Source organism: Paramormyrops kingsleyae, chromosome 11 (assembly GCF_048594095.1).
Source record: "Paramormyrops kingsleyae isolate MSU_618 chromosome 11, PKINGS_0.4, whole genome shotgun sequence".
In the NCBI taxonomy this organism is placed as follows: Eukaryota; Metazoa; Chordata; class Actinopteri; order Osteoglossiformes; family Mormyridae; genus Paramormyrops; species Paramormyrops kingsleyae.
The window spans coordinates 23,810,979-23,838,777 of NC_132807.1; the positions used below are offsets into that span (position 1 = coordinate 23,810,979).

The 27,799-nt window shown below is 42.0% G+C and overlaps 1 protein-coding gene across 11 annotated transcripts in view; it reads right to left on the minus strand.

The window, feature by feature from the left end:
- Positions 1 to 27,799, minus strand: part of LOC111858227 (diacylglycerol kinase zeta-like) — an 85,717-nt gene that overhangs the window by 21,990 nt on the left and 35,928 nt on the right. For 5 of the 11 annotated variants that reach the window (XM_023839804.2, XM_023839808.2, XM_072718281.1 and 2 more), the window contains 21 exons: positions 23,870 to 23,978; positions 22,131 to 22,226; positions 21,133 to 21,210; positions 19,418 to 19,489; positions 18,638 to 18,694; positions 17,543 to 17,611; positions 17,335 to 17,406; positions 16,733 to 16,849; positions 16,555 to 16,626; positions 14,413 to 14,508; positions 13,349 to 13,431; positions 12,614 to 12,674; positions 11,634 to 11,747; positions 10,917 to 11,057; positions 9,478 to 9,556; positions 9,015 to 9,070; positions 8,851 to 8,913; positions 7,430 to 7,503; positions 6,347 to 6,458; positions 5,630 to 5,829; positions 2,106 to 2,206 (listed from right to left, as the gene is read on the minus strand). In XM_023839804.2, the coding sequence (XP_023695572.1) occupies positions 2,106 to 2,206; positions 5,630 to 5,829; positions 6,347 to 6,458; positions 7,430 to 7,503; positions 8,851 to 8,913; positions 9,015 to 9,070; positions 9,478 to 9,556; positions 10,917 to 11,057; positions 11,634 to 11,747; positions 12,614 to 12,674; positions 13,349 to 13,431; positions 14,413 to 14,508; positions 16,555 to 16,626; positions 16,733 to 16,849; positions 17,335 to 17,406; positions 17,543 to 17,611; positions 18,638 to 18,694; positions 19,418 to 19,489; positions 21,133 to 21,210; positions 22,131 to 22,226; positions 23,870 to 23,978 (1,922 nt within the window). Of the gene's footprint in view, positions 1 to 2,105; positions 2,207 to 5,629; positions 5,830 to 6,346; positions 6,459 to 7,429; positions 7,504 to 8,850; positions 8,914 to 9,014; positions 9,071 to 9,477; positions 9,557 to 10,916; positions 11,058 to 11,633; positions 11,748 to 12,613; positions 12,675 to 13,348; positions 13,432 to 14,412; positions 14,509 to 16,554; positions 16,627 to 16,732; positions 16,850 to 17,334; positions 17,407 to 17,542; positions 17,612 to 18,637; positions 18,695 to 19,417; positions 19,490 to 21,132; positions 21,211 to 22,130; positions 22,227 to 23,869; positions 23,979 to 26,363; positions 27,207 to 27,799 lie in introns of all 11 variants that reach the window. The other 6 variants (XM_023839801.2, XM_023839798.2, XM_023839802.2 and 3 more) reach the window with 3 other exon arrangements.

Sequence of the window (27,799 nt, forward strand, 5' to 3'; positions counted from 1 at the left end):
GGAGATCTGGCAGCTCGAATGCAGCGGCGCATCGTTGCCTAGCGACAGTAGAACTGATAGCCTTTAATGTGATTCAGGGCCCCTCTGCTTGCTGTTCTGCTGCTGCTCACAGTAGCTGCCCGACTATATTACCTTTCCTTCAGCATCTGGCAGGAAGCTCCATATCTAGCTGACCTTTATACAGGTAGTGACAAGGTAGCTACACAAACTGTGTAGTATAACAAAGAAGTAATTTGTCCATTTATATATGTGTGTATCACTATTCACTATTCACTATTCACTAAATTTTGATATGCAGAGAACAGGAGTTTTGTGGATTGTCAGAAGTGAATGATTTGTTTGACTAAGGGATTGCAAGGGGACAGTGTAGATATGCAGGACCGCAACATTTTATAGTAGACATGCCAGTCCTTGTGAGTACATTTCATGCATATGAGAGGTGCTCGAAAGGAGCAATCTCAGCAAGTCCGCAAGCACTCACGTCTAATGCTTAGCTACAGAATTTGGGTGTTTCACACACAGAGTGGTTCTACTTTTAAGAACGCTGCTTATGCAGTAAGTAAGCACAGACTCCCTGTTTCCTGTCCATTACATCCAGACCTCGTCCAATCAAAATGTGAATTTACCATGAAAGAGCATAACCTCAGACAGCAATTATCACTGCAGTGATATGGTTAGTGCTCTGAAGTGCGCGTATGCATAATACAAATGAAAGCGTTTTTGCAGTCAAACAAAATTGTGTCACCTGACAACTTAACTCCTGTCGCTTATGTAACATTGTTTGCAACGAGCTGTATTAATTAGATTTTGCTTTTGAAGTTGAGACTAAACAGACTACCTGACGCTTGAAACGAAATAGAAACAAATGTTTGTCATATGGCTTTTGAAAGAAAAAAAAAAACAAATACAAACAAATAAATTAGTAGAGAAATCATCTAGGTAAGTTTGGTGGCACATTTGTATTTGCAAACAAACATTGTTTGTGTACTGGAACTATTACCCAGCAGTGTTGGCAAAGGTACAGTGTAAGGGAGACCTGCATTGCAGACAGGAAGGTCTGCAGCTTTGGGGCATCAATTAGTGACAGCATGGAGCTCTGTCCTCATTAGAGTCTCATATGCTTGATGTCTGGCCAGTCCTGCACACTAAGCCAGCCAGTGTAACAAGCATAGATAAGACAAGGTGCTAATCTAGCCTCTTCACACCAAGCACAGAAAATAACACGAAATGACTCCCTATGCCCAATTACTGTAATTCCATTTTTAGATGTTTAATGGGTACACCCCTTCGACAGAAATCTTGTTAGCAACACATCATCTGCATATACAATTTTTACGTTTTAATAGGCACCCCAGAAAATACCCAAACAGGACCAGCATATCTCTGATATGATGATGTTTCTTTTTTGCTAGAAAAGCTGCCGAAACTAAACTTTCCTCGGTTCCTTTGCTCTTTTATGTTCATTAATCAGGTCCGACCCTCAGAAAAGCCAACTTTTCTGAATGAATGTATTTGTGTTTATTTAGCAAATGCTGAATCGAGAAGGCAGGCACCACCAGACCCTGCAAAGAACTGGGGTTAAGGGCCTTGCTCTATGGCAGGGGTGTAGACTGGTATGGACGGTAGTGACATGTACCTAGCAACATTATGGGAGTATTGTGTACGTTTGGGGGGGGGGGGGCGGGCAAGGGGGTTTGATTTCCACCACTGTTCAAACTAAACCTACACCGGTGATTTAGGGCCCAATGGTGACATCATTATGGCAACAATGGGATATGAACCTGCAACCTTCCAATGATGATATGATGTAACTTATATAGCTCCTTCTGCTCATCAACAGGGGAGCCCAGGTACTGACTCACTGACTTATTATATGAAGGCAGTTTAAAATTAAGCTGGCAACAGAATGTAGAAGCCCAAAGAGAAATAAAGACACGTTTCGTTCAGCATAAAATGGAATATTAACTGCTCAGCATTCAGCTGGCCAAGAATGAGCGCACAAGTTAAAACTCCCCATTTACTTTTCGAGTTACACCCATGGCTCAGGGCCTGGTTGGGGTCTGTGTTCGGACGCCGTCCGGCGCGGTGGGAGCAGCGACACTTACAGGCTTCCTTCAGCTTCTCCTTGTCATAATGCAAAGCCTCGTAGTCCAGCATGCTGATGCGGCTGACGTGGATATGAAGCTGCTCCGGGACGGGAAGCTGGCTGTCGGGACAGAGTCAAGTCAAGTTTAGTCATTTATTTATATGGCACATTTAAAAACAACAGGTGCTGACCCAAAGTATTTTCCAGTTTAGAAAGAATTAACAAATACAGTCGAACTTCGTTACAACGTACCTCGGGGGACATTAAGAATTTGTACGTTATAACCATAGTACGGTGTAACCAAGTCCCTCAAAATGAATGATAGAACACAAAATGTATATAAAAAAACTTTTATAAAACACCCCTCAAGTTGACACTATGACATACAGCTTGTGTAGTTTGAGGAATATAGTTCCTATTCTAAATAGGAACTATATTCTTCAAACTATGTTGATATCAGTTACTCATAGACAGCCGACATAACGCAAAATCCACTGCCGGCTTATCGTTCAAATCGCCTTACTGTGACCTAATGTCAAACCGAAATTATGCACCTGTATGATTCAATTGGCTGAAATAAATTTCGATACCATGACACCATGCAAAACCATGAAAAAACGGGGGCTGCATGCAAGGAGTCCGGCCGGCGTGGAATGCTTCGTGAGGATAGGTTCATACAGTTAGGCGTTGCTAAGCGATGTAGATGGCCAGCAACAGCCGATTATGAATTGTACGCGCGCTCGGAAGATGAGGCTGTACGTTGTAACGAAGGTCAGTTTGCCTATTTTCCTCTGAAAATCATACGTTATATCGAAGTTTACGCTGTAAAGGTGTAGGTTCTAAGCGATACCAGCAAATTGAATAATGCATTACGCGAATTCGGGACATTGAAATTTGAACGTTGTATTGGTGTAAACGTTATAAACGGGATACGTTGTACCGAGGTTCGACTGTACTGCATATATAGTAAAATATATAAATGAAATAACATGAACAACACAGTAAAATATAAAATAACATTTATTAAATAACAGGGGACAGGATGTCGGCTGGTCAGTGAATCGTCCCGGTTATAAGGTGTCTTAACAGACACGTGGCACAGCAGGAACGAATAAACATCTCAGCTAGGACCCATGACACTATAATACAGGCATCGCATCAAAAAACTATTATTTTACCCTTCTTTCATTTGGGATGGGGGGGGGTCACTGTAATTGTTTGGTGTTGTCTTGCTACACCTGGTAGTCATTTCCAGTGCCTGGACATGCCAGGGTATTCCATTTTTGTTTTGACAGTAATGTAGACCAGATCCCATTGTGCACATGTGTGACCTGTTGTGCTTGCGTACATTTCTTTCTTGTCCTGTGACTCCTATTCCCCCCACCCCCCCGCCTCAGGGGTTCTCAGTGGAGGTTCGCCCCCACCGCTCTGAAATTCCCCGGCTCCTGCGGTTTGGATCACTGAGAGCCACCCAGGCTTCCTGGCATCATAATGCAAACTTTAACACAAAAGTGAGGGAATGAAGGACAGGAATTGATTCTCTTAGTTATTAACTTTCAGAGATTTCCAAGAAAAAGAAAACTAGGGGTGCTTTTCCACTGCACCGGGTACAGTACTTTTGGTACGGTTCTTTTAGTTCCTTTTCCATTGACTTCTGGTTGAGTACCAGTACCAAAAGTTCCAGGTACCAAACTAGCTGGGATACTTTTTGGTACTTAGGTACTTTGGAGTGGGACTTGCAAAGTGCTCATTGTTAGTTTGCTATGCGAATACCCAGCCTCTAAATACAGTACAGCAGTACAGTGCCTGGTGCAATGGGAAAGAGCCTTAGGTAAGAGTTTTCTTGAGGGGGCACAAATAAGATAGTAGTACATAGCTATTTAATGTATTAATTAACCAGTAACTAATTTACTGATTCCACATTCATTCATCATTAATCAATCATGATGGTTAATCTACTTCATGCAGAAACTATATTCAAAAATATGTGATCAATACGGAAATGGTAAATCAATTTGTGTCTTGATCAGTTTGCATCCCAGAGATCTTGGCAGCCTACTCTTTTTCTTTCTCCCCTCTTGTGTCTTGTCACTCTCCAGGCTACTTATTTGGAAGAGAGGAGTATTCGTTCAATTCTACCAGCACCCCTGTAGGCAACCAGTCAATGTGAAGATCACTAAAGGGCAAGAAAAAGGCAGAGGAACATGGCCGTTTAATCCATCCGATGAAAGACAGACCAATTGTTGCATTCCCTCCTACGTCCAGACTACAGAGGACTAAAGCGGCCTAACGCCAATAGGACCCAGATCCCCTCTAAGACGCCTTGCTCTGTCAGCTGTGCCGCTAAGAAAGAAGATTGCAGGGTTTTCTAAAGCCCGCAATCAAAGAAATATATCAAAGAGAGCGTGCTACGATACATAAGACTGCTCCGGAGGAAAATGGAAAATGAACAGAAATGTGATCGTGACTTTGAGGGAAAGATAAGCTCAGATTGTACCCCTCTCCACAGGGATTAGGCTGTTAGTTCTCTGCGTGTCACGGAGATCTCTGTCAGCACTTGGCGAATCCAATAAATCCTGCTCTGTCAGTCTCGCACACCTGCACAACGTTCAGGTAATTACAGTGTGCCCTTCCCTTCAGCAAAGGTCTTCCGAGTATAAATTCTTTATATCTTACATGTGAAACAAATAATATTGAATTTAACATTAATGTAACTTTAAACAGTAAGGTATTGAATAACTTGCAGTAATTTTATTCTGCTTTTCAAAATCTTTTCTCCAATAAATTATTGGCTCACTGGATAAACTTAACATAACATTATAATTATTTACTGCAGTAATGGATAATTATGCCGTAATTGCTAGTGCATTAAAGCCCTGTCATTCTCTGTAATTTGCTTATGCCCAAATAACCTTATCATTATTTCACCTTGTTATTTAGCGAGTCATTAAAATATACATCATTAGCAATGTGTTATATATCCATGTCCTTAGGTAAGGTACAGCCATGTTGTAGCACAGAAATGTTAACGTCATCCACTTAAATCAGTAAAAGTGCCAGAAGGATTAGGAGACAATGACAGGTGATGTCATACCACAGACCTGGGAAAGGACACATGTAGGTCTTGTGTGAAACCCAGATGTGTTCATTCATAGCAGACACTAAGAGGTGGCATGGTGGTACAGTGGTTAGCACTGTTGCCTCACACCTTTGGGACCAGGGTTCGAGTCTCCGCCTGGGTTACATGTGTGTGGAGTTTGCATGTTCTCCGCATGTCGTCGTGGGGTTTCCTCTGGGTATTCTCCCTCCCCATAGTTCAAAGACATGCTGAGGCTAATTGGGGTTCTTAAATTGCATGTGTGTGAGTATGACCTGGCCCCCTGTCCTGGTTTGTTCCCTGCCTTGTGCCCATAGCTTCTGGGATAGGCTCCTGACCCCCCCATGACCCAGTAGGATAAGCAGTTTGGAAAATGGATGGAAAATAGACATTAAGTGTTGACCGGGCAGTAGCGTCATCCCCAAGTTTCCTAAAATATTTCTTACTCATTCAGCAGGGGAATGGAGGTCCTCCTCTTGGTCTTCTGCACCATGTTGGCTTGGTTCCTCAGCGAGATGCGGATGATGGAGGGGGCCAATCTGCAGGGCTCCCCATCCACCTGCATGGGGATGGACTTGTTGGTGGTGAGAGTCACCTCTCGGCACTGGTTCAGCCGCACTCCGTGGCCTCCAACCTGAAGAGTAGCCTGAAGGAATAAGGAAATGAGCTTTGGTCATGGGTTAGCTACCAATAGCTAGCTAACTCGCATGAAGCATGAACAATAATAATACCGATAAATAAAATAATAATAATAAAACAGACGTACTGTCTAATGTCTGTAAAGGAAATAAAATGAACTTTGTTTTTATCCTGCTTCTTACCATTTAGATACGGTGTTGTGATTAGAATACAAAAAGGGAAAATTTTGGTTTTACTTGGAAGAGTTTTTTTTTATAAAAACAAATTTTAGTCCTGTATGAGGCATCCACTGATTAATCACTATTTTGCATAATTTTTGTTATTAATTTTCTTCCATGCAACAGAATCATAATTCACACATTTGAATGGTTTCCATGTATATAATACAGAAACACTCAGCAAGCATTTTTAATACATTAAAATCATTTTCCAGGTAAATGGTGAGAGTCAGGCTGAGACCAAATGCTCATGCTGTGTTTGCTTATACAGTTATGAGGCCTGTGGGGGAAATGACTCTCTCATACCAGGGAGGTCATGGTAAATCCGATGACTTCGATGTAGCCGTCATCATGCCTCTGTGGCTCGAAGTCACGGTGCTCACTGGGGTTTCCCCAGGGCATGGTGCCGGCACAATACCTACAAAACGACAGCTGTAGTCAGCTTGGTGCAAGTGCTGGATGCATGGATTCCTGGGGAGTCCATTAGGCAGCTATTGTGTTTTATTTAGCTAGCAAAACTGCGTACACACCTCTCCTGAACCCTGGCTGGCAGACAGACAGGCAGACAGACAGGCAGACAGACAGACAGGCAGACAGGCAGGCAGGCAGACAGACAGACAGACACACACACACAAACAGGTTTGTGATTATAACTTTGTGGGGACCCTCCAGTCATTTCTATAGGAAAAACTATAATTGCAACAATGACAAGCTGAACTCTGACCCAGTTTTGGCATTTTTAGTTTTTTGATTGCAGTCACAGGATTTACAAAATTCAGTTTCCCCTTATGTGGAACAAAAAATTGGTCCCCACAATGTCAAAAATTAATCCCCACAATGTAATATACACATAAGCGCTCACTGTCCCATAACACACACATACACGCGCGCACAAAAACATGCACACACTCAGAACTAATTATGACACATGCCTAAAATGTTTCTTGTTTTTAATTTTATAACAGAGGGGCATAGGCTGGAACTGATTTAAGAGAGGCAGAAAAGCCTTATGTAAGAATACAACAGTACAACGCTATTCATGAAAAGAAAAACAAAATAGCCAAAATGTCCATTTAAATTCTGAGCACAAACTACTATATGACCAAAAAAGCCTATAATCTATAGAGGTTTGCAGGTTGACTATGATAAATTTGAGCAATAAAAATACAGGTGAATTTTGATTAACGGGCACTTCCCAGAATGTACAATAACGCCTCACTGGAGCTGTTGTTAACTCACTCGTCACCTGAACAGCGATGCGCTCTGTTTGGTGACTATGGGGAGATGTAGTTACGCCTGTCTTACACAGAAAGTGCTCTGGTGTCACATGCAGTCCTGCTGAATGACACAGAGCTGAGGGGAATGAGGCGAAGGAGCCGGGCAGCTTACCGGGGAATGTTGAGGAAAACAAGGCACTGAAGTTTCAGCTCCTGTACTTTGGAGGTGAGATCTGTGCCGTCACACTGGCAAAGGCAGAAATGAAGGACAGTGAGGTGCATCCTGCAGTACACCAGGTCCTCGGAAACAACATGATCCGACAGACTGCGAGGTGGATTCTACACTTCTGTGCAGAAGGGCCAATGAACATTAGGCGGCTAACAAGTGCCTGTACGACATTTTGGGCAGGAAACGCAAATACTGAATTTCCACTTATTTTATTTATTATTTATTATAAGATTCCTTATTTTTTTTCAAACCCTTTCAAAACTGAAGAAAATTAAAAGACAATAGAAAAATGCTTCAAACAGCATAGTAATGCATAAGATGAGATCATTTGGAAGATGCCCTTCAGATTCAGTCAGGACAGTTAGGTTAAAACCTGTATTATTAAGGTGCACTTCTGATTTGGCGAGGAAGGACAAAACCACAACATTTACCTTCATTAGGATGCAATGCACAACAAAACATTTACATACTTCGAGTATTTATGTATTTAAAAACTCATACTGCAAGTCTAATAAAATGTGCATAGTGAAGAGGGAATCCAAAGGCCTATTTCTAATCTGAATAGGAAAAACTCAAATTAGTACTTTAAAAATTGTTTTACAAGTACAGAAGTAATATAGCAAATGTTCTTTGTAGTAACTAAGCAGAAAAAAAGATTAGCGGGATGAGAATAGGAAATATTGGTAGTATATTACGGAATTAGGAAAGAGAGAGCTGAAGTTTGAAATGACCTAAGATTTTCTGTTCATCAAGCTGTATTAAATTAAATACTGTTTAGCTTAACTCTGGTTTCTTTGAGTCATTACATACTTGCAATCAATCCCAGTAAGAAAGATTGTTAATCGCGTCTCTTGAATTTACGAACATTTATTAAATCATATTGTCCCCTTCTGTTCACATAATGGCCAAATAATTTGATATCCTGCTGTTCTTAAGTGTATGCTTCAGAAAATAAAAAAAGTTTGATATTCCAGAATTCATCTAATGATGCTGAATTCTCATTAAAATTATAACAAGGAAGAAGTCAACCTGTTGCATTGGAGTAAGCAAGTTCCAGTTTGGGCTAAGCAAATTAAAACTGATAAACTGGCATTGAATTAAATTATGATACAGTAACCATGGTAATGACTTGGACAACTTTTTTATGATTTTGGAATGACTCACCTCAATGCCAAGCAGGTGAGGAAAACATCTGTTAATGGTTTGATGATTCACATTGTTTTGCATTTATAGCATTATAATCTTCTCATGAATTACAATTATATCCATTATTTCATCAAGTGTCAAAGGCGATCTTGGTCTTGATTACAGCATCGACCCATTAGATTCAAACTGGATCTCTTACTCAATGTTATTCCACTCACCACAACTTTGATGTGCTTTGCCAAGTCTTTGGAGCTTCCCATAAGGAAATCTGAGAATGCAGTCTGCAGACAAAGAAGAAAAGAATATCAGCAAACAAACTTCATGGAAAAAGAAGAGTGATGCTTGCGCCAGAATTTTATTTCACGGGGAACAGTGCACTTACTCCCGCATAAAACATCTTGTTTCGAAATCGGCTGTTGAATTTCTCTGGGTTGGCTTCTGAAAAGAGGGAGGAAGATAGTTTCAGATTGTGTTACATATATTGATTAAAGTATCAATAAGGTTTAAATAAATCAGAATGAGTGTGTCTTTAGATCTTTCAAAAGGATCACTCAATTGCTCTGACCTAAAGCACAAAACTCCTTCCTCAACATTCAGATTCACATATATATGTGTGTCTCTGTATGAGGACTTGTGATTTTGAATTAATATATGTTATACACAGTAAAATAAAAGAGGTATTGGTATTTTGACATATACCACAGCATCAAGGGGCAGTAATGCATCATTCATGAAAAGTATTAATTTGATGTTCTTAGGTAACATACATTGGCAAAGTATTTTGATGATAAAGCAGGATTATGGATGATTACATTTAATGTTTCATTTAAAAAGCTGAGACAAACCTCTAGATTCATGGAACTCCAGAGTTACGTGTGCGTCAAAGCCGAGGCTGAAGTAATTATTGAAGACGTCAAGAGGAAGCTAAGGGGAAAAGGCAATGATTCAGCAAGGAGGAATATGTGTCCAATACTTCATGCTAGCAGAGTTGGGGGAAGATCATTAAGGTTGAGCTCATCTACCGCGTTTTTTACAGCAAAACCGCACAGGATGTCTGGAGAGCATTATGTCACCCAGCGCTGTGTCTGAACAACATCTTGGAGCAGGAATTAGTCCCATGGCCCCTACTTTACATCATAATAATAATAATAATTGCAGCTGTATGGCAACACTGGCTCATCAGCTCGCTATGTTTGCCCATCAGTGGGAATTCTGATCCAATCCAGTTTGGCGTGTTATTAATTACAGGTCTGTATGGGGTCAATTACATGTCAAAAACCATCAGAGCGGCCATCTCGCCCCTGCTTTATGCAGTACGCCCTCCCCAAACCGGTGATCTCTGGCCACCTGTCTGAGAGAGCCAGAAGGAAGGGGGGGTGTCTGTGGATTAGCTGTCATTCTCATGGACACAGTTAGGCATCTCTCCTCTACGCCCAGTGACACTAGATGTGTGACAACAGCTGTCCTGCGCGGCGCTGCCATAAGGACGCTGTTGACATGGCAACCTGAGCACCCTGTCGCGTCCTCGCTCATCCCGTAGCTGACGACAGGGCTCCTGATTTCCTCTAGTGCACAACCAGGGTTTAAGAAGTTTCTCAATGTATATTCTCTATGTAATCGGTGATCTCATTTGAAAGTCATACCACTTGAAGCTATGCAGGTTTGGGCCTGGCCATTATTTGGATGGGAGGCCAATCAGGAAAGCTGGGGTGGTGCTGGGAGAGATGTGGGTGTGGCCAACAGGGAAGTAGGTGTGGCCAACAGTGAAGTGGGTGTGGCCAACAGGGAATCCCATCCTGTGGTCTGTGTGGACCCCAGTGCAGTGATGAGGACACTGTGTTGTAAAAATTGCTCTATCCTTCAGTAGAGATGTAAAAGTCCTGACTCTCTGAGGTCATAAATGATCCTTGGACATCTTTTCAAAGAGTAGTGGTGGTGCCCCGAGGTCCTGGCTTAAACTGCCCACTGCGGCCCTTTCAAAGCTGGTCTCATAATCATCCCCTATATCTAATTGGTGAATTCTCTCCTGCACCTTCACCACCTTAGCTACTGTGTGGTCGAGCAGACTGGCGCAGAATGACTGCTGTCGAACCATGCAGGTGGGGGCTACACAGTGGTGGGGGCTCCCCACTGGTTCTGTAAAGCACTTTGGGTGTCTTGAGAAGCTCTACATGAATGTAACATTCATTCATTCATTCGACACACCGATACGCTTACATTATCACGTACACTTCCAGTGGTGTGGTACATACTGTACAGTGTGGCTTGGCTGTTTAAGACCCACCTTGTCTGTCTGCTGCTCATCCTTCTCCTCTTGGCAGGCCTCCAAGTTAGGCTCCACAATTAGGTTCCAGCGATCCAGCTGAACAACGTTCCCATCCTCCACATGGGACAGGATCTTGGAGATGGGCTCGTCCGTATAACCCTAAAAGCAGAATCTCCGGTTGTTTACTCTGTACAACGGCATCTGCTCAAATGCTTGATATCACTGAACGGCACATTAAATACTCGATATGCTTTCAAAGTAAAAATAGGTTCTCTCAGGTTTTCATATCTCGACTTATGCACAACGCTAAGTGAATTTAGAGGGAAAATGCCACAAATCATAAGGTATACAGGTATATTTAAATAACTGTTTCTCCATAACTGAAACGTTTCGTATAAAAAAAAACCTGTCCTTAAATTTTGCCCTACATTTGGGAAAGTACACCATTTCCTATTAGCTGGCTCACAGAGATCAGAAAATTCATCAGTGTTTTGGAGATTTAAAAAAAAAAACTGATACAAACAGTATCTCAAAACTAAACTGTTGTACTGAGTTTGAAGTTCCCAGGCCCAAAAGGGATCATCAGTTAAAAGTCATTCATTAAATTTTTTGTCTTATACCTTGTATATAGAGCTCATAGCTTTGCTATATCATACTCATAAATAAAATAAATGATTTTACTAAAATAAATATTTTTTTAAATGCCACAGAAATAGCACAGCTGCGCTATCTCACCCCGCCCCAGTTCAGAGTCCTGGCCAGGTCATTTCCGGTACCCAGGGGCAGGATCGCCACGGGAGGCTGCGGGCTCAGCTGCAGCTGGTCCAGCGTAGAGAGGATCCAGCCCACCTTCAGCCATTGGATGCACAGATGCATCAATCAGACCAATCAGTGCCATGATCAGTCTTCTTTCCTCATCATCAGTTATCATCACCAATCATTGAATGACAAAATCATATCCCTCACTCTAGATGCCTTGATCAAAGCCGGCATGGTAGAAAACCTGTCTATGCACAGGTACAATCAGGAAAAAGAACAGGTTTTGATAAAAGTTGCAGGTTCACTGTAAAAGCGCATGACAAAGTGACACCTGCCACAATGCATATACTGAAAAAAGTAGAAAATTTGTCTTTTTCATATTATATATTCATGTCTTGCAGCTCCCAGTCTAAGTGGACAGTATGGTTTTATGACCTTACTGAATAGTGAAATAGCATAACATTAGCCCTTAAGTGCCCATACAAAGTAGGACCTTAATTTGTATGGCACTGTGTGACATCTTTCTGGGTTAATGATTTGGTCTAAAAAGGTTCTTCCAGTTCTCTGCTTTATCGCTGGCTGCCTGTTGCTCTCAGCACCCATTTCTGATCCTATTCCCTGGACCAGGACTCACTTTTAATTGTGAACCTTAAAGCAGAGTCCCGACTAACCACCAGCCCTCAAACTTTCAAGAGGAAAGAGGCTATTATTCAGTAAATATTCAGTTTTCAGTGGCTGGGGGGGTAAGAACAGCACTACAATATCATGGTCAATGTCAATACAGATCACAGGCTGATAGTGACTATGTCGCACATAGTCATTTTCTTCTATTTTTTAGCTGGCTCGCCATTGTTTCATTGGCATCTGGTTCCATCATTATCATGATTAGCAAGGCCACGATGCCTGAAGGTCCGGTCCATAATAATCTATCGATTTGAACGCTCGTTCAGACTGACCGTTCCGTCTCCACCGCATGCCAGAATCCGCAGGTTGGGAATTTTGCGGTACATTTCTAACCTTGAAAAGAAAAGCAAAACACCTCAAAAATGCGGGCAAACTGAGGGATGACTTATCCTGTTTTAAATGTGCTCTAATAAATACTTTTTGATATTAATATGCAGTTCGACCATACAAATAAACTAAACGTGCCAGTTGTTTATAAATTTAATACATTCAGTGCTTCCAAGCTTATGAAATGATTAAATAAACAAATATACAGACAGACAGACAGACAGACAGATAGACAGACAGATAGATAGATAGACAGACAGACAGACGGACAGAGGTCCATGTTTACAGTGAAAAATGACATTTTGTTAAAAAAAAAATCATAAATTGCTCTAGTTCCCATATCATCACTTTGGCCTGATAAAAGCTAACATGATACGAGTCCAGTTTCACTGTGATGGAAACACACAGCACATAATCAGCCAGTAAATAGTGAAGGCCCCTCTCTGCCACTGCCAAAATTTCCTCTCCCAGCACCGTTGCCAAAGCAACGCAGTGAGAGCCTTCTAAAAAGCCAGAGTCATCTCCATCGGTAATGGCAACCTGAAGCCTGGCCTGCACTGAATGCCACACTTAGTGAGACCTTTTTCAATGACAGGAATTACTGACTAACCCTTCGAACCTGTAACCCTATCCGATGGCTGACTGTCAGTATCAGAATACCAACACCATCATACTCTTACCCCTCTTTAGGTCCTCCCTGGCTCAAGTCAAACACCTGCCGGGGATTGAGGCACCACAAGAAGGTCTGGATAATCTTTGTTCCCTGAAATGAGACCATGAGTAAAATCATGAGGAACGTGCTTCGTCTGAGCAAAGATGTCAAGAATTCAATCATGACACTCCGTTATTACCCTCGTCACTCAAAAAGCAGAGTAGGGATCAGATTCTTTACCAGTTCAAATACAAATAGCATGTTTTTTTTAGTTGTATGAATCATTTTCACTCATGAAAATAACTTGCACTCTTCCACAATGCTTGTTGTCAAGCATTTTCGTAAACAACACTGTGGCTGTCCCAGATGCCTGTTCAGTTCTCCCGACGCCACACACTCAATGACAGAAACTATTTGCTGTTAAACTATTTAGTCTCTGGGGAAATTTCAAGTGCAAACATTATTCTTAAACCTGGAAACCTATAATCCAAAGTATATTAAAGACAGTAAGCAGTAAATCCAATGATGTGAGATTCATTCCAAATTCTGGGAGAGTAAATGCAGTCCTGGCTAATAGATGATCTGCTGAGTGGCCACCAGGGGCACTGCAGGAGTAAGGAGGTATTTAACCCGTATAAAAATGTACATGGGGGATAAATCATATATTTATACTCCAATGTACTGAACAAAATTCAGATTTACATCCATCCATCTTTCAAGCACAAATACTGGAAGGGATTATGGAAAAGTCCAGATTTTACTTTAGTAAATTGATTTGTACATGAACTTTGACGGTACGCTGTAATGTGTAACACAGTAGCACAGTGACACAGTGGGTTGCACTGTCACCTCACACAACCAAGGTTGGAAATTTGAATTTCACTCCCCATATGTTTGTGTAGTTTGCATATCCCGTGCTATTTTGGATGCATTTAGCTGAACTGGCATCTCTGAATTGCTCATTATACATAACTGTGTGTGTTCTGTAATGGACTGGCATCCATTCAAGTATGACCTATGCTACATGGGATTAGCTCCGCCCCCCGCCCCCCCTCCCCCCGGATTTCATGAAGGTGTGGTTCTGAGGCTCACCTGATTTCCCCCACTCTTAGGGTTAACAAACACCAGCAGAGGCTTCAAATGCTGGGAAGGAATCGGTTTGACTATGAAGGGCTTCCATCGTGTCTCCTGCATTGGGAAGGACAGACAGTGGGGGGGGGGGGGGGGGGGAGTATTAGGGTTGTGATGATTACAGACATGCAGCAGGTACTCTGGACAGACGCTTCACTCGGGTCTACTGGCCAAAGCAAAACTCATCTATCAAGTGAAGTTTGCCACAGATAATAAACTTCACTATCAGCCCACACTCAGTGACCGATTATTCATGCATTATTCAAACAAAGAACAAAGTTAGCAAGGTGATGTTGGTAGTACCATCTCCCAGCCTTCACCAAGACGCACTCAAGAAACTAACATATAAATTAGAGCATATGCCAGGTTGCAGACAGTGGCTTTTCTGCTGGATCTTTTCATCCTGAAAATAAATGCGAAGGCAGTGGCAGAAATTCAGTGGGATGTAGCGAGCAGGACGCCCCTGTCATTACTGACACATGCACAGTGTCTGTGCTCCTGCTGATCTGCATGCAAAGCAGCCAGTATGGAGGACAGAACTCACACACTGGCATGTCTCTGCAGCACAGAACCCATACATCTCCACGCTAATCGAACCTGGCAATTTCGGTTTATATGCTTATTGTACGTTGTACTTCCATTGTTACTCATATGTACGTATGGAAAATTATACTTACGTGATTATATGCTTATGGAACACAGTACTTGCATGGTTATATTCAGAGTTGGGTAATTCAGGTCCAGCGAGTAAAAGTCCAGACTGGGATTTTGTTTCAGCCAACCAGTTGGGTACTCTGTGACTGTGACTCTTTATGCTCAACCGGTTGGTTGAAACGAAATCTTGGCCTGGATTTTTACTCTCTGGACCTGAATTGCCCAGCTCTAGTTATATTTAATTTATTTACTTAGCCGATGCTTTTATTCATCCATGAAAGTTATATGCAGTTGAGCAGGATCGACCAGGCCCTGGAGCATTAGAGGTTACACACGTGGACAGAAGCACGTATGTGTTTATGTCATTGTGCTCCACACTATGTCTGCTTATGGTTTTCTACCATGGATGCTTGCATGTCCTGACGTGTCAATCACTAGTGACCTCATCAGTGGTCTAACCAGAACACATCATTAACTCAGTCAATCATTGACCTGAATGTTGACTTCATCCATCATTAGTGTCTCTTTGTACTTCTACATCTTACATAATGTTAAATATAAAGCATTGTTGTGTCCCACAAAATAAGGATGGTTGAAGGTCTATTAAGGCAACTTTCCATCAATGCGAAACATTCGTCTTAGACAGAAATGGGAATTTCAGCTCCAGAGAGTAAAAATTCAGACCAAGATTTTCTTCCAACCAACCAGTTGAGTACTCTGTGACTGCAACTCTTTATACTCAACTGGATGGTTAAAACAAAATCTTGGCCTGGATTTTTACTTTCTGGACCTGAACTATCCACCTCTAGTCTTAGAGAAAACAAAAATGTGCTTGTATGTGTGCGAGCATACACGCATGCATGCGCATCTGCCCGGGCACCAGCTTTCCTCCCACACGCAGCAGCTGCGCAGTGACATACGTGGGCAGGCATTGTGGACCGCTCTACGCGACTGGCCTAATGTGGGTTGCTTCCAGCTTCTGCAGGGATGAACCCAGCACTAGGGCCCAGGGACTCTTCAGTGGCATACTGATGAGCTAGACATCCTTGGCCTCTGAACAGTCGGCTACATCAACACAGACACAAACCTAGTACTGCTTTATCCGTAATGGATGCTCCATAAATCTTCCACAGTGCAAGGTGCCCTAATTATAATACCTGTGGGCCACCTGTATTCCAGACTCACTTTCACAAACTTTTTTTTGAGGGAGGGGCAAAGGTTATGATAATGTGTCTAAGTGGGGCTGTTGGGTAATGTATGCCAAAGCAGCCTGCATTAGCAAAGTGTCATTTATGGGACACTTTGAAGGGGTTCCACTTTTTGCTGATAGAAGCAAGCAGTTCTCTTGATTTTTCGCTGTCATGTCGAGGTAAATGACGGCATGTCTCCGGGGCATTTAAATCCAGGTAATCCTGCAAATTTCTGCGAGTATATACACCAGAACCTCACCTCTGCTCCCTTCTTACTGGACTTGCGCTTGAATGAAGTCCTTTTCTTCTTTTTGCTTGATTTCAGCGAGGTCTACACCGCAAGCACAGAAATGGTAGAGTAAGCAAACCAAAAAAATAAGAAATACCAGAGAGAACTATTACACCGTGAGAGTATAAGGAGTGGCCAGGCAGGTTACCTGTGGTCTTCGGGCACGTATGATCCAGGTGGGGGGCACGATGACGGAGGCGTGTGCCCCCAGAGAACACGCCTCCCCTATGTGCTGCAGCATGAAGCATGTGACCTTGTTGTGATACTGCATGGTGCGTAAGAGAAGTATTGCGGTCAGTAACTCTGAGGATGGCCAATCATCATTCACACAGAAATGCACATGTACAGATATGAAAAAACACAAATACACACACACACACACAGTCCACGTATTTATATCTTTATGGGGACTCTCCATTCACTTTTGTGGGCTTAACCCCAATCCCAGCTATGACGACCTTAACCCCTACCCAGCCCTAAGCCCTAAGTTTAACCATAAGTAACCAAACAAAATTCAAGACTTTTGACATTTTTAGTTTTTTGACTGCACATTGTTTGTTTCCTATGGAAGTTTCCCCTTGTGGGGACTGAAAAAATGTTTGCCACAACGTCAAAATAACAGGTCTTTATCACACTGTGGGGAAATATGGTCCCCAAAATATAATAGTTACATAAACACACAGACACACACACACACAGATAAACCTGCACTTCCTCCCATACTCAGAAACATTCAGGTTTGTGACTTACTGCCTGTTTGCACCAAGAACAGCTTATGGCCACTATTTCCTTACTGTGAAATGCAAATTTTTGTTGAAAGCCCTGTAAAAAAACAAATTTACATAAACTAATCAGATTGTTTCCAAGCCTTATGACTCCAAAGAGCAGCTGAGTGTCACACGACACTCTCTGCCACTCTGACGGCTTCTCTCTGCTCCCCGGCGCCCCCCCCCCCCACCTTTCCGCATTGCCGACACCGGCCATCTTGGCGCCTCCGGTGGACCCAGTGGTGGCGGACGATGGGTGGCTGCAAGCAGACAGATCGGAGATCAGGTCACAGCCCCAAAGAGCCACCCCTCAGGGCTGCGGCAGACAGATCTGAGATCAGGTCACAGCCCCAAAGAGCCACCCCTCAGGGCTGCAGCAGACAGGCAAACCAAAACCTGCACTCTTAACTAAATTCATGCTTTGGCAAATGCAAGGCGTCACACTTAAAACAAGACCAGATTTGTTTCCAGCTATGACCTACAGCACTGTTGTGTCTTCGAAGGGCTTGTGCTTAATGCACAAGAGGTGTATGTTTGACACAATAGGTGTATTTACTTGGATTAACTGAGCTGTTACTTATCCTTAGTACAGTTATATTATAGAAGTAAATTTTGCTAAATGTGTGGACAGACTAGAATTAACCAAATTATTGTAATCCAGATTTTTAATATATCATCTGGGACTGAATAATAAATTTCAGCTTATTCTAGAAATAAAAAAATCTTAACTAATTTCCTCCATGCATTCTTTTACTTTACGCTTAGCATGACATTCTAAATCACTTTTTTTAAAATTCCAAGCATCATGACATGTATTCATGTATTTTCATGTATTCTCTGCAGACAGTATCACATAAGGAAACTTTAAAAACGGGAAACCAGATGTTGGAAAAAAACGCTCTACATTTACTCATTATTCCCCCGCTGTGTCACCCACTGTTTGTTTAATCTGTTTTTATTTAGGAAGAGTGATATTCAATAATGCTCAGCTAAGAACTATATATGTATGTATGTTTCTGTATTTTTAATTTTTCCCGTTAATTATAGGGAAGCAACTCTAACACAAGTACACAATTGTTATTAAAAATAACAATTCGTTAAGAAAAGCACTGCTAACATTACTACGCAACTTGACCATGTTCGTTAGTTAAATTTGACGGTTCTACAGATATTCGCGCCTTTATGAATAATTGTGTGTATGTCGCCCCCTAATGGAACGTAACTGTAGTAAACCTCACATACGTTCAAAAAGTTTTTCTTTTAAAAAAAAAAAAAAAAAGGTTTACCTCGCGAAGATTTCTTGATCCAGATTCCCTAAACGATGGTTTACATCTGAAATTTATCTAAAAAGGAAAATCAGACGTCCATATACTGTTAGATTATCTGCAAAAGGTAACATATGGCATATCAAAATGCTCCTTCCACACTCAAAGCTGGATTTTGAAAAAAGGATTAGTTATAGTCCCAGATGGTCAATTCCAAAAGAGATTATAGGTTAGACAGTGATTTAAAAAAAAAAAAATCAGCCTTATCCAATCAGAGGTCTGGAGTGTTATAAAGTGAAAAACCAGTAAAGCTGCATCTCTGTCTCAGATGGAATCCAAAGCCCATAATCTTCTGGATGCCCAGGTACAGCAACCACAGAAATTTTTAATCAACATTTTACACATTCTAGCTTTGTAATGTCTGTTGATCATCTTCCCTTAATGTTTGGGGCCAAAATTGGGAGGAAAACAAGGATTTTAATTACACCAAACATGCATTAGCCAAGTTTGAGATCAGCATAGAACAGTAAACACACATTCCCTGCAATTAGTAAAGCAAGATTTAGAGGAAGGACAAGGTGTAGAGTAAAGGAGCGCACCCTTCAGCTCGTTTAAGTCCCTGAGGGAAACCAGCGATTGCAGGACAGACGTGCCGCAGGAGATACGCGGGAGAAAGAGCCGGAATAAAACGAGCTACCCAGCCCAGGACGACACGCATCAAGAGGATCCCATTATTTGCTGGAAAGATTTTCATTTTTTTTTCTAGAGCCAGTCCAGCAGAGTATAACAGAAGTGTCTCACTCGACAGGATGGGTCTTTCATAAGCTGGTCATGGAGAATTTCTACTGGAGTCAGTTGTTCACTGTTCGCCAGCTGGGGGGGGGGGGACGAACACAAGTTCACACAGGTCCTGAGTGACAATTCTGCTGGTGCTAAAACTGCATCTTACAGGTTAAATGTTCAAGTGGTAAGCGTGAAGGAACCAAAATATATGCTAAATATGAATCCCTCTCTGGAGAAGGTCTGCACTGTGACTGGTTCTCAGTTTAATTATAAAAATATAAAAAATAGGATAATTATTAAACATTTATAAGGCTTTATGGAAATAAAAATATTCTAGGAGTGAGAATTATGTTATATGTCAGGTATAAGGGCTAAATGCAGTATAAATTATTGCTCTAATCTCAATAATACTTTTCATGCCAAGTATTTTGTACAGTATAATTGCTTATTATTTATAAAAGACAGGATATTGTGCATTTGGAATGCATTCACAGAGATGTTTGTATTTTGAAATTCAGTTGTGGGAGTAATGTATTAACAGATAACATGGTCATATACTCTCGTTCTGCCTGATTGTGTGCTCCCCCGTCAAAAGGTTAATATTAGCCAATTATGAAACGGAAGGTTCTATTGCAGTTTTTCCAAGAAGGGGTGTTTACACCTCCTGTTTACATCCTTTCTGACAGCTCAGCTTTAATCAAGCTGCCCTTTAAAAAGAAGAACAATTATCTCATTTACATGTTGAGAAGGGCAGCAAAAATTGGCTGAGTCAGTTTTTATATTATTTCTGTTTTCATTTGTCAATAAAATTTCTCAAATACTGCTTTTTAGATAGTTTCCTAAATATTTCATCTTTCCTTTCACGCACTTATTATTGGTTAGGCAACTATGGAAAGTATTTAATAAACCTCCTTTACATACGTAAAGTCAATGTATTTGCAAATAAAAACAGAACATTTCAAGGAAGAAGGAAAGCACTTCAGCATTCCACACACTTCTCCTGAACTGCCTGTAGTCTGTGAATTGCTCATTTGTTCATGCTTTTAAGCTGCTGCATTTGCCACACACAAAATCCAACAAGCATATTAGATTATTCTTCAAAAGAAAATACCTTTCCCAATGGAAGTGGGATTGTTGAAATTTTGAAAGACATAGGTATTCGCTCCATATACACATTAGAAACCAGTCAGTTAGATATAGAAGTCTGTGATGTTTACCAGTCACAATTAATCAGCAATTAAAAAAAGAAAAAACTTTGCTAAATTATCTGGGAAATACTGCATTTTTAGTCTACTGCTGATCACATTTTCAATGAGAATAATTGCATCCTATAATTGTTATTTATATATTGTTTAGTATCCCTCTGGGTGCTAATGAGTGCAATTGCAATTAATAGCTTAAAGGCAAGAACAGAACTGAATGAGTCATTCAAAAAAAAAAATATATATGACAGTTAAAATGAAAATGGCTGTGCAAAAGATACGTGCAGATTTGTTAAACACTGCTTGTCAATGGACTTTTCTTATGAAACAAAGACATTTGTAACATTTTTACAGATTTAAGCAATCAGCCCCAGACTCGGCGATCACTGTATGTTCGGCTGCTTATTTTGGGTTTTTTCAGGTTCTTTCAAAGAGATCCTACTTGTTCTTTCAGCTGCACGTTGCAATACAGACGTTGTGGTTAACTTGCCCCAGTGGCCTCCCACATCACTACCCGTCTTCCATGCTTACCTTCTCCAACTGCTCGATGCAATTAGTGTGCACCACGATTTTGCAAGCACCACACTTCTTCCGTGCTGCCGACTTTTGCTGTGATGAAAAGAAATGGAAAAAAAAACTCAGCCGAGTGATGTTTTCTTTTTTTACTCAGAAAACAAATTAAATGCTAACAGTCAAATCAGAGACATTTCAGAGCACAGGTTCTAGAGCATTCCTGCTCTGTACATCCACTTTTCAAGACCAAGATGTTCACTGCAGGATTTGGAGTGAGAGAAGAACCCAATGCAGGAATTGCATGACGCACAGAGCAGGGGGCAGGGCACGCGCTGGACAGGATGCCACGGGTCACCGGGCACAATGCAGGTTGTGGTACTACTCATGAACCAGACGAAATACACACAAGCGAATTTAAGGAGAAGCTATAACCACATAAACCACAAGCCTCTGGGCTGTGGAAAGAAACCAAAGCATCCACAGGAAACCAATATGAACACAGGGAGATCATGTAAATGGCAGATAGCAAATCAAAGGTTTAAACCACAAGCCACCTATCTCAGGTATTCAGATACCTCAGGGGGTGCGTGAGAAGACCATGGTAATATGTCACGGTGATTCAGGTTACTGTGGGGCTTTTTAACCATGAGGTACTTGACTGATTTGGTTTGGTGGTCCTTGGCCCAACAAGTTTGAAAACCACTGATCTGCAAGGCTTACTCAAATTTTGTATTAATGCAACACCAATAGTAATCAATAGATGGCACTGTTTACACAATGTCTAAGCAAGAACATTTCCTAGGAACAGGAAGCACTGCAAATAATGCAACTGGCTTAGACAGTCAGGTCTTTGATGTGGTGTACCTATTGTGAGATCATTTTACATTCAAATTACACCAGTTGCCAGCTCAAGAGGTAGGCTGTAGTTGTCCGTTGTAAAATGGAACTGTCCATTACAGAGTTGTAAAACGCTCTGATGACAGTTATTCACGAGAGATGTAAATCATCTGACTCACCAGCGTCCTGGCCACACAATTCTGCTCTCCCACGTAGCAGGATTCTCCAGAGACACTGGTCTCGAACCAGATGTGTTCTCCATACAGGGCACCCTCCTACACGAGCGGAATATTTACAAAAGTACAAAGGCGTCAGTTCAAGCACGCATCATGGCCGGGAGCAGATCTGTCGAACGCTACGCTGGCCAAGTTTTCAGAGGCGCCTCATCCAATTTACAGCGTGTGGCATAAACATACATTTATATAAGTGACAAATTGTTAGAATTTACACAAAGATAGAAGAACTTCACAAACACAAAGAACTTTACAGACAATGCACTTGAAAAAATGGGATTTCAGTTAGAATATGTACGCACAAAAATCATCACTGAAATGAAGGGGAGCAGACTAATTTGAGAAAAGTGCATGAGAAGCTTCAGGGAAATATTTATCTTTATAAATAGATTGTGACTGGCATCCATCCAGGGTTTACCCCAGCCATGTGCACCCTGCGGCCCAGAATAGCCCCCAGGCCTGGCTGCAATCTTCACCAGCATGAGCGGTTGGAAGACAAGTGGATGCATAAACAGAGATGTTGCTTTAAACATGGATGGGCCCCCATTTTCTACACAGGCAGCTATATTTCAGCATGACATGGAAATGCAGCCTCTCTATTGCCTTCTTTACAGCTTTTTCCTGTTACTCCTGCCCCACTGTGTAGTCAGATCGGCGTACAGCTGGTTTTCATTATATACAAACCACGAGCCAAAAGCTCTCCCTAGCCCAGTATCTCCCAAGCTGGTTCCACAGACACTCCATTTTTGCTCCCTCCCAGCTCCCGGTGGGAGCAAAAATGTGGACTGTCTGGCAAGGAAAGCACGTTTTCATCCTGTCCCTTGTAAATTACATCAATGTCAGAATTAATAATTGCAGTTAATGGTTTAATTATTGTAATTTGTAATTTCACTTGTACACTGATACAAGTCAACCTAGCTGCAATATAAAGGGTGATTTAAAAAAAAAAACTATAAAATTAAGTAAAAACAGTGAGCCGTCAAAAAAAATGTGGGGTCTCCTTAAATGATGTCGGTCTGGGTTGGGGTCGGGGGAGTTTGGAAATTTACATTTCTGCATAGCTGTAGTGGCAACATGGGCTAACACGGGGAAGGCAAGGAGACTTGACATTATTGTGTTCATCACATGCACAATGAAAGAATACAGTATCTTCGACAAACAGAGCCAATAGTAATGATGCACTAGAAATCGAACGTGTATGTAGAGGAGGCCAAGGAGGACACTTAGCTGGGTGCAAGACCCCACCATTACAATACTGCTGCGAAACAATTTACCTAAAGTGTAAATAAACAAGGAGTGACGAGTTTAAACAGCCACTTTACTGATCTGGTTGGGAATAAACCCTGAAGTCAAAGGGCATGATGCCCTTTAAATCACTTACAATCCTAGCTACCACGTTACTTGGCTTGTTTCACTACAGGAGGCAGGCAATCCTTCTAGAAATATATTCAACAAGACAATATGTGCTGTTAGAAATCAAGTTCCCGCAGAGTGCAAATATGTACATCTTGGGTCTCAGCTATGCTTGCCACTTAAGTCCACTTGGGCAAGAATTGCAAATTTTAAAAAATATAACATACAGGCAATGAAGTCAACAAGTGATGCATTTTTGTTTTAATTCCACACAACCTTGAATGGTACTTTTGGGTCTCTTAGACTCAGTACAGGTTGGGGCAGCCACTCACACTCCAGTCCACGGTGCAGCGGATCTCCCGACCCGGGTCACTCTTCCCCACGGCCAAGGCGCTGGGCTGGGCTGCTAGGTGCTGATGGTTCGACTTGGTGATGGCTTTCCTAAAACAACACAGGAAGATGCACCTTTAATGGCCCGTTCCAAACCGCATCCAGGTTTAGCTGGACAAGGATCATGTATACTTAAAGGGGGAAATTTTATATATATATAAACAAGACAATATATATATATATATATATATATAAAATGTACTTTTTTCTCCCCTTTAAGTGTGTGTGTGTCTGTATGTATATACTGTATATATATATATATATATATGTTTTTATATATATATATAAAAAAACAGGTTCTGTGCACAGAGCAGGGGTGATTCCAGAAATGTACCCTTAGCCCCCATTTAGAATAACCATTTTTCAGGGGAGCAGAGAGGAAAACCAGGGTGGCAGGGTGGGTCTATATGGCCTATGGCAGCGTTTCCCCAATCCGGTCACTGGTGAACCACAGACGGTCCACATGTTTGCTCTGGCGGCTGGGAGGGAGCAAAAACGTGGACTGTCTGGCAGAGAGCTGGGAGGGACGGGGTTGGGAAAGACTGGCATTTGGGACAGAGTAACAAAGTAACAGTTTTGGGACAGAAAAGAGACCAAACAGCATGTAGGATGATTAAGGTGAATGCTTAACTGAATCAGTGATATTTCCCTTTTGATAAGCAACACTCATGTCTAAAACAGGTTCATAAGTCATATTTCATTATACTGAGCAACATGTAGAGTCAGTGTACATTCATTAAGTTGCCAACTGTACAACCAGTTTGGAAACAGTCCAACAACAATCAAAACGCAAATGACGTTTTCTTGGAAACACTTGGAAAATGTGATTTTACACTCAAAGGGAGGGGGGCAGGGCTGCACTGGCCATCTGGCATACACTGCATTCTCCCGATTGGTTTGTGGGCCAGCAAAATTCATCGTGGGGGACCAGTAGATTCTGCCATTACACTCAACGGACAGGGAATCTGTGGAGGATTGGTGAGCTAGCGGAGATGTTAGAGGTCTTGGAAGACTAGCTTTACTCCCAGGAGTATGTCCTCGTAAAGAGGGCCTTCTGGGTAATGTGGCTGAGCTGGGAGGGGCAGGACAGAGTCGGCGCTGGGAGTCAGGGGTGGGGTGACGCTATAAACACAGACTTTTCCCCCATTAGCTCAGAAAACTGATGCCATTTGCAAAGCCGTTATCCAGCATAATTTCACCTCTGCATTCTGTAAGTATTGCAGGCTCTCTATTTACAATATATTAGTAGATACTAGTTTCAGAAATACAGCACTCACAGAAAGTCTTGGGATACTTGCTTAATTCAGTAATAATATTGCAGATTTATTGGCTTTATAAAAATAATTACTACAAAACAAAATTTATAAAAAATAATTAATGAATATACAGTATATCACATTAGAAACAACCTGTAATTTAAATAAAACAATAATTTCAAACAGTAATAAATTGAAACCAAAATTATAGTTCAAAAAAAGCTGTTCTGAGTCAAGAAGTTCATTGACAAACAGTATCATTGGGTAACACCTTAGCAATAATACGAAAGACCAAACATTTGTGTTCAGTATCTCCCTCTGAAAGCAATTCATAGCAAAATGACAAGAATGTAACTGAATGACTCAGTCAAAAATATTGACACTTAATAAAAAGAAAATTTCTGTTCAGATTTGTTACACACTGCTTGTCAATGGACTTTTGTTATGAGACCAATAAATTTGCAACATTTTTACATAAATAAGCAAGCGACCCCAGACTTCCTGTGAGCACTGTACAAAACTAAACTTGCACAATCTTCCCCCACCAATCAGGTAGTTAACAGTTATCAGATCGTTGATCTTTTTGCCTATGTCAGTGTACATGTCTTCAAATGTCATGTTTATGTCTCAGCATTTATATTCTGTTTATTACTTTTCAGTGTTTCCGCATCTTTCGCGGTCAATTGGTTCCACAACCTACCATGATACTTCAAAACCTCGTACGTTCAAGCCCCTATATAAAAGCGCCTATTTACTTCGCATATTTGCGACCTGTTGTTTACTTTAAATCAACCCTAAATTACAGAACTGTACCTATACAATGTAAATTCTGTGTGAAAACAGCACAGTAGTTGTTATCCTGTATTTTTTAGGGAAAAAAATACAGAAAACATTGCTCATCCACATTACAGTACGGTCATTTTCGAACTGCCATCGTTCAGACACGTAAGATGCAGGCTGACTGTATAACCATCGAGAATGATATTTCACCTCAGTGTGAGACAAGCAACATATATTTTAAGTGGACAATAAAAGATACTTTGACTTCTGACTTTGACCAACAGCTCCACACAAACGGAGTACTGCGGCATTCTGCATGCATCAGCAGTGGACCTGCATTCCTGCTTTCGCTCACTGCGGGTGAACGGTCGCATGCCGACGGAAGCGAGGATCTACATACGAGAGGGACCCACTCCACGTCTCCAGCTGAGGACGGCCACAGACTCCCGTCAGGGGACGGGCCAGGGCCCGGTGGGCACGGAAAGTCCTGCGATTCCAGCGACGGCGTCGCGGCTGGGCGTTTCCTAGCCTCCATCTCTTTCTGTAGGCTGGCCACTCCCCACGCACACGAGATGAGGAAGGGATACGGCTCAGGGGCACCAGGGGCAGGTTTACGAAAGTGTCGATATCCTGCCACATGCCCTCCTCTCCGGATTCTTCTCGGTCCCCCTGGCAGCCAGGATCAGGCTTCCGGACAGGGCATGGACTGTTCATTTCCACCTCCGATTCGGAGCCGGAGGAGACCCGGCCAGGCCCGGCGCCCCGGACCACCACCTGCTGCACTGTGCCCAACGCTGTCCTACCATCATCCTCCTTGGCGATCTGGAGCAAGCTGGCCAGCAGGATGGAGGAGCCCAGAAGATGGGCGTCGATGGCGTGCAGCTGGCCGGCGCCGCGATGACGCACGGCAAACCGGCGGTTCAGGATGGGAGTGGTGGTGCTGGAGCGACGGCGTCCGTGACGAGAGCCGTTCAGCAGCCGGCCCTCACAAGAACACTGCCCCCCGGAGGCTGGGAGGGATTCGTGCAGCTGGGTGTTCGATTGAAGACTGGTGCTGGACCTGCGTCGGGCTTTACTGGTGGACAGAGCCACACCAGGCCGTGAGGACCAAGGGTCTGACGCGGCCAATACCCCATTAGCCTTAGCCTTCTTCTTCTTCTTAAAGTGCCGACGAAAAAAGGCATCCATGTCGTTCAGATCAAACTCCTCTAATGGTCCAGTGTTACTATCAGACCTGATGGTGCTGTTGGTGCAGAAATTTGCAGTCAGTTCAACTAAACGGACAAACTCTCATCTCCTACTGGGAATGCAGTACTGTTCTTTTGGCTTCGGGGGAACTGACTTGCTTTTCAGGGGGCTAAAGAGGGACATGGCAGCATGTTGGAAATAAGTGTATCCCATGTAACCCTGACAGTTACACAACAGCCAACCCAGGAGCCCAAATCACTGCAATCATGTCAGACATGAAAATGTAGTCACAAAGACGTCCCTGCCACATATTCAGTGTTTCACACTAAGTCCATTTTACCATGAATTCCAATTGGAATAAAAATAGGTTCAAATGACAGCCTGAGTGGCTCGCTTTAGTTAATGCATAATACCAGACAGGTCCTAAAGAAATATTACTCTAAGTAGCATCATTGCTATGATGCTACTTAGAGTAATAAATACTTAAAAATTGCCGTTGACAGTCAAAGCTGATGCCTGACCTTCTAAACTGTTCATCATAATATTTTATCTTCTGTCATATATATATTTCATTTACTTTATTCACTACCCCTCTCCCCTTGTTTATATTTTGGGTATGTGGAGGTTACCTGAGCCTTGCCATAAGCA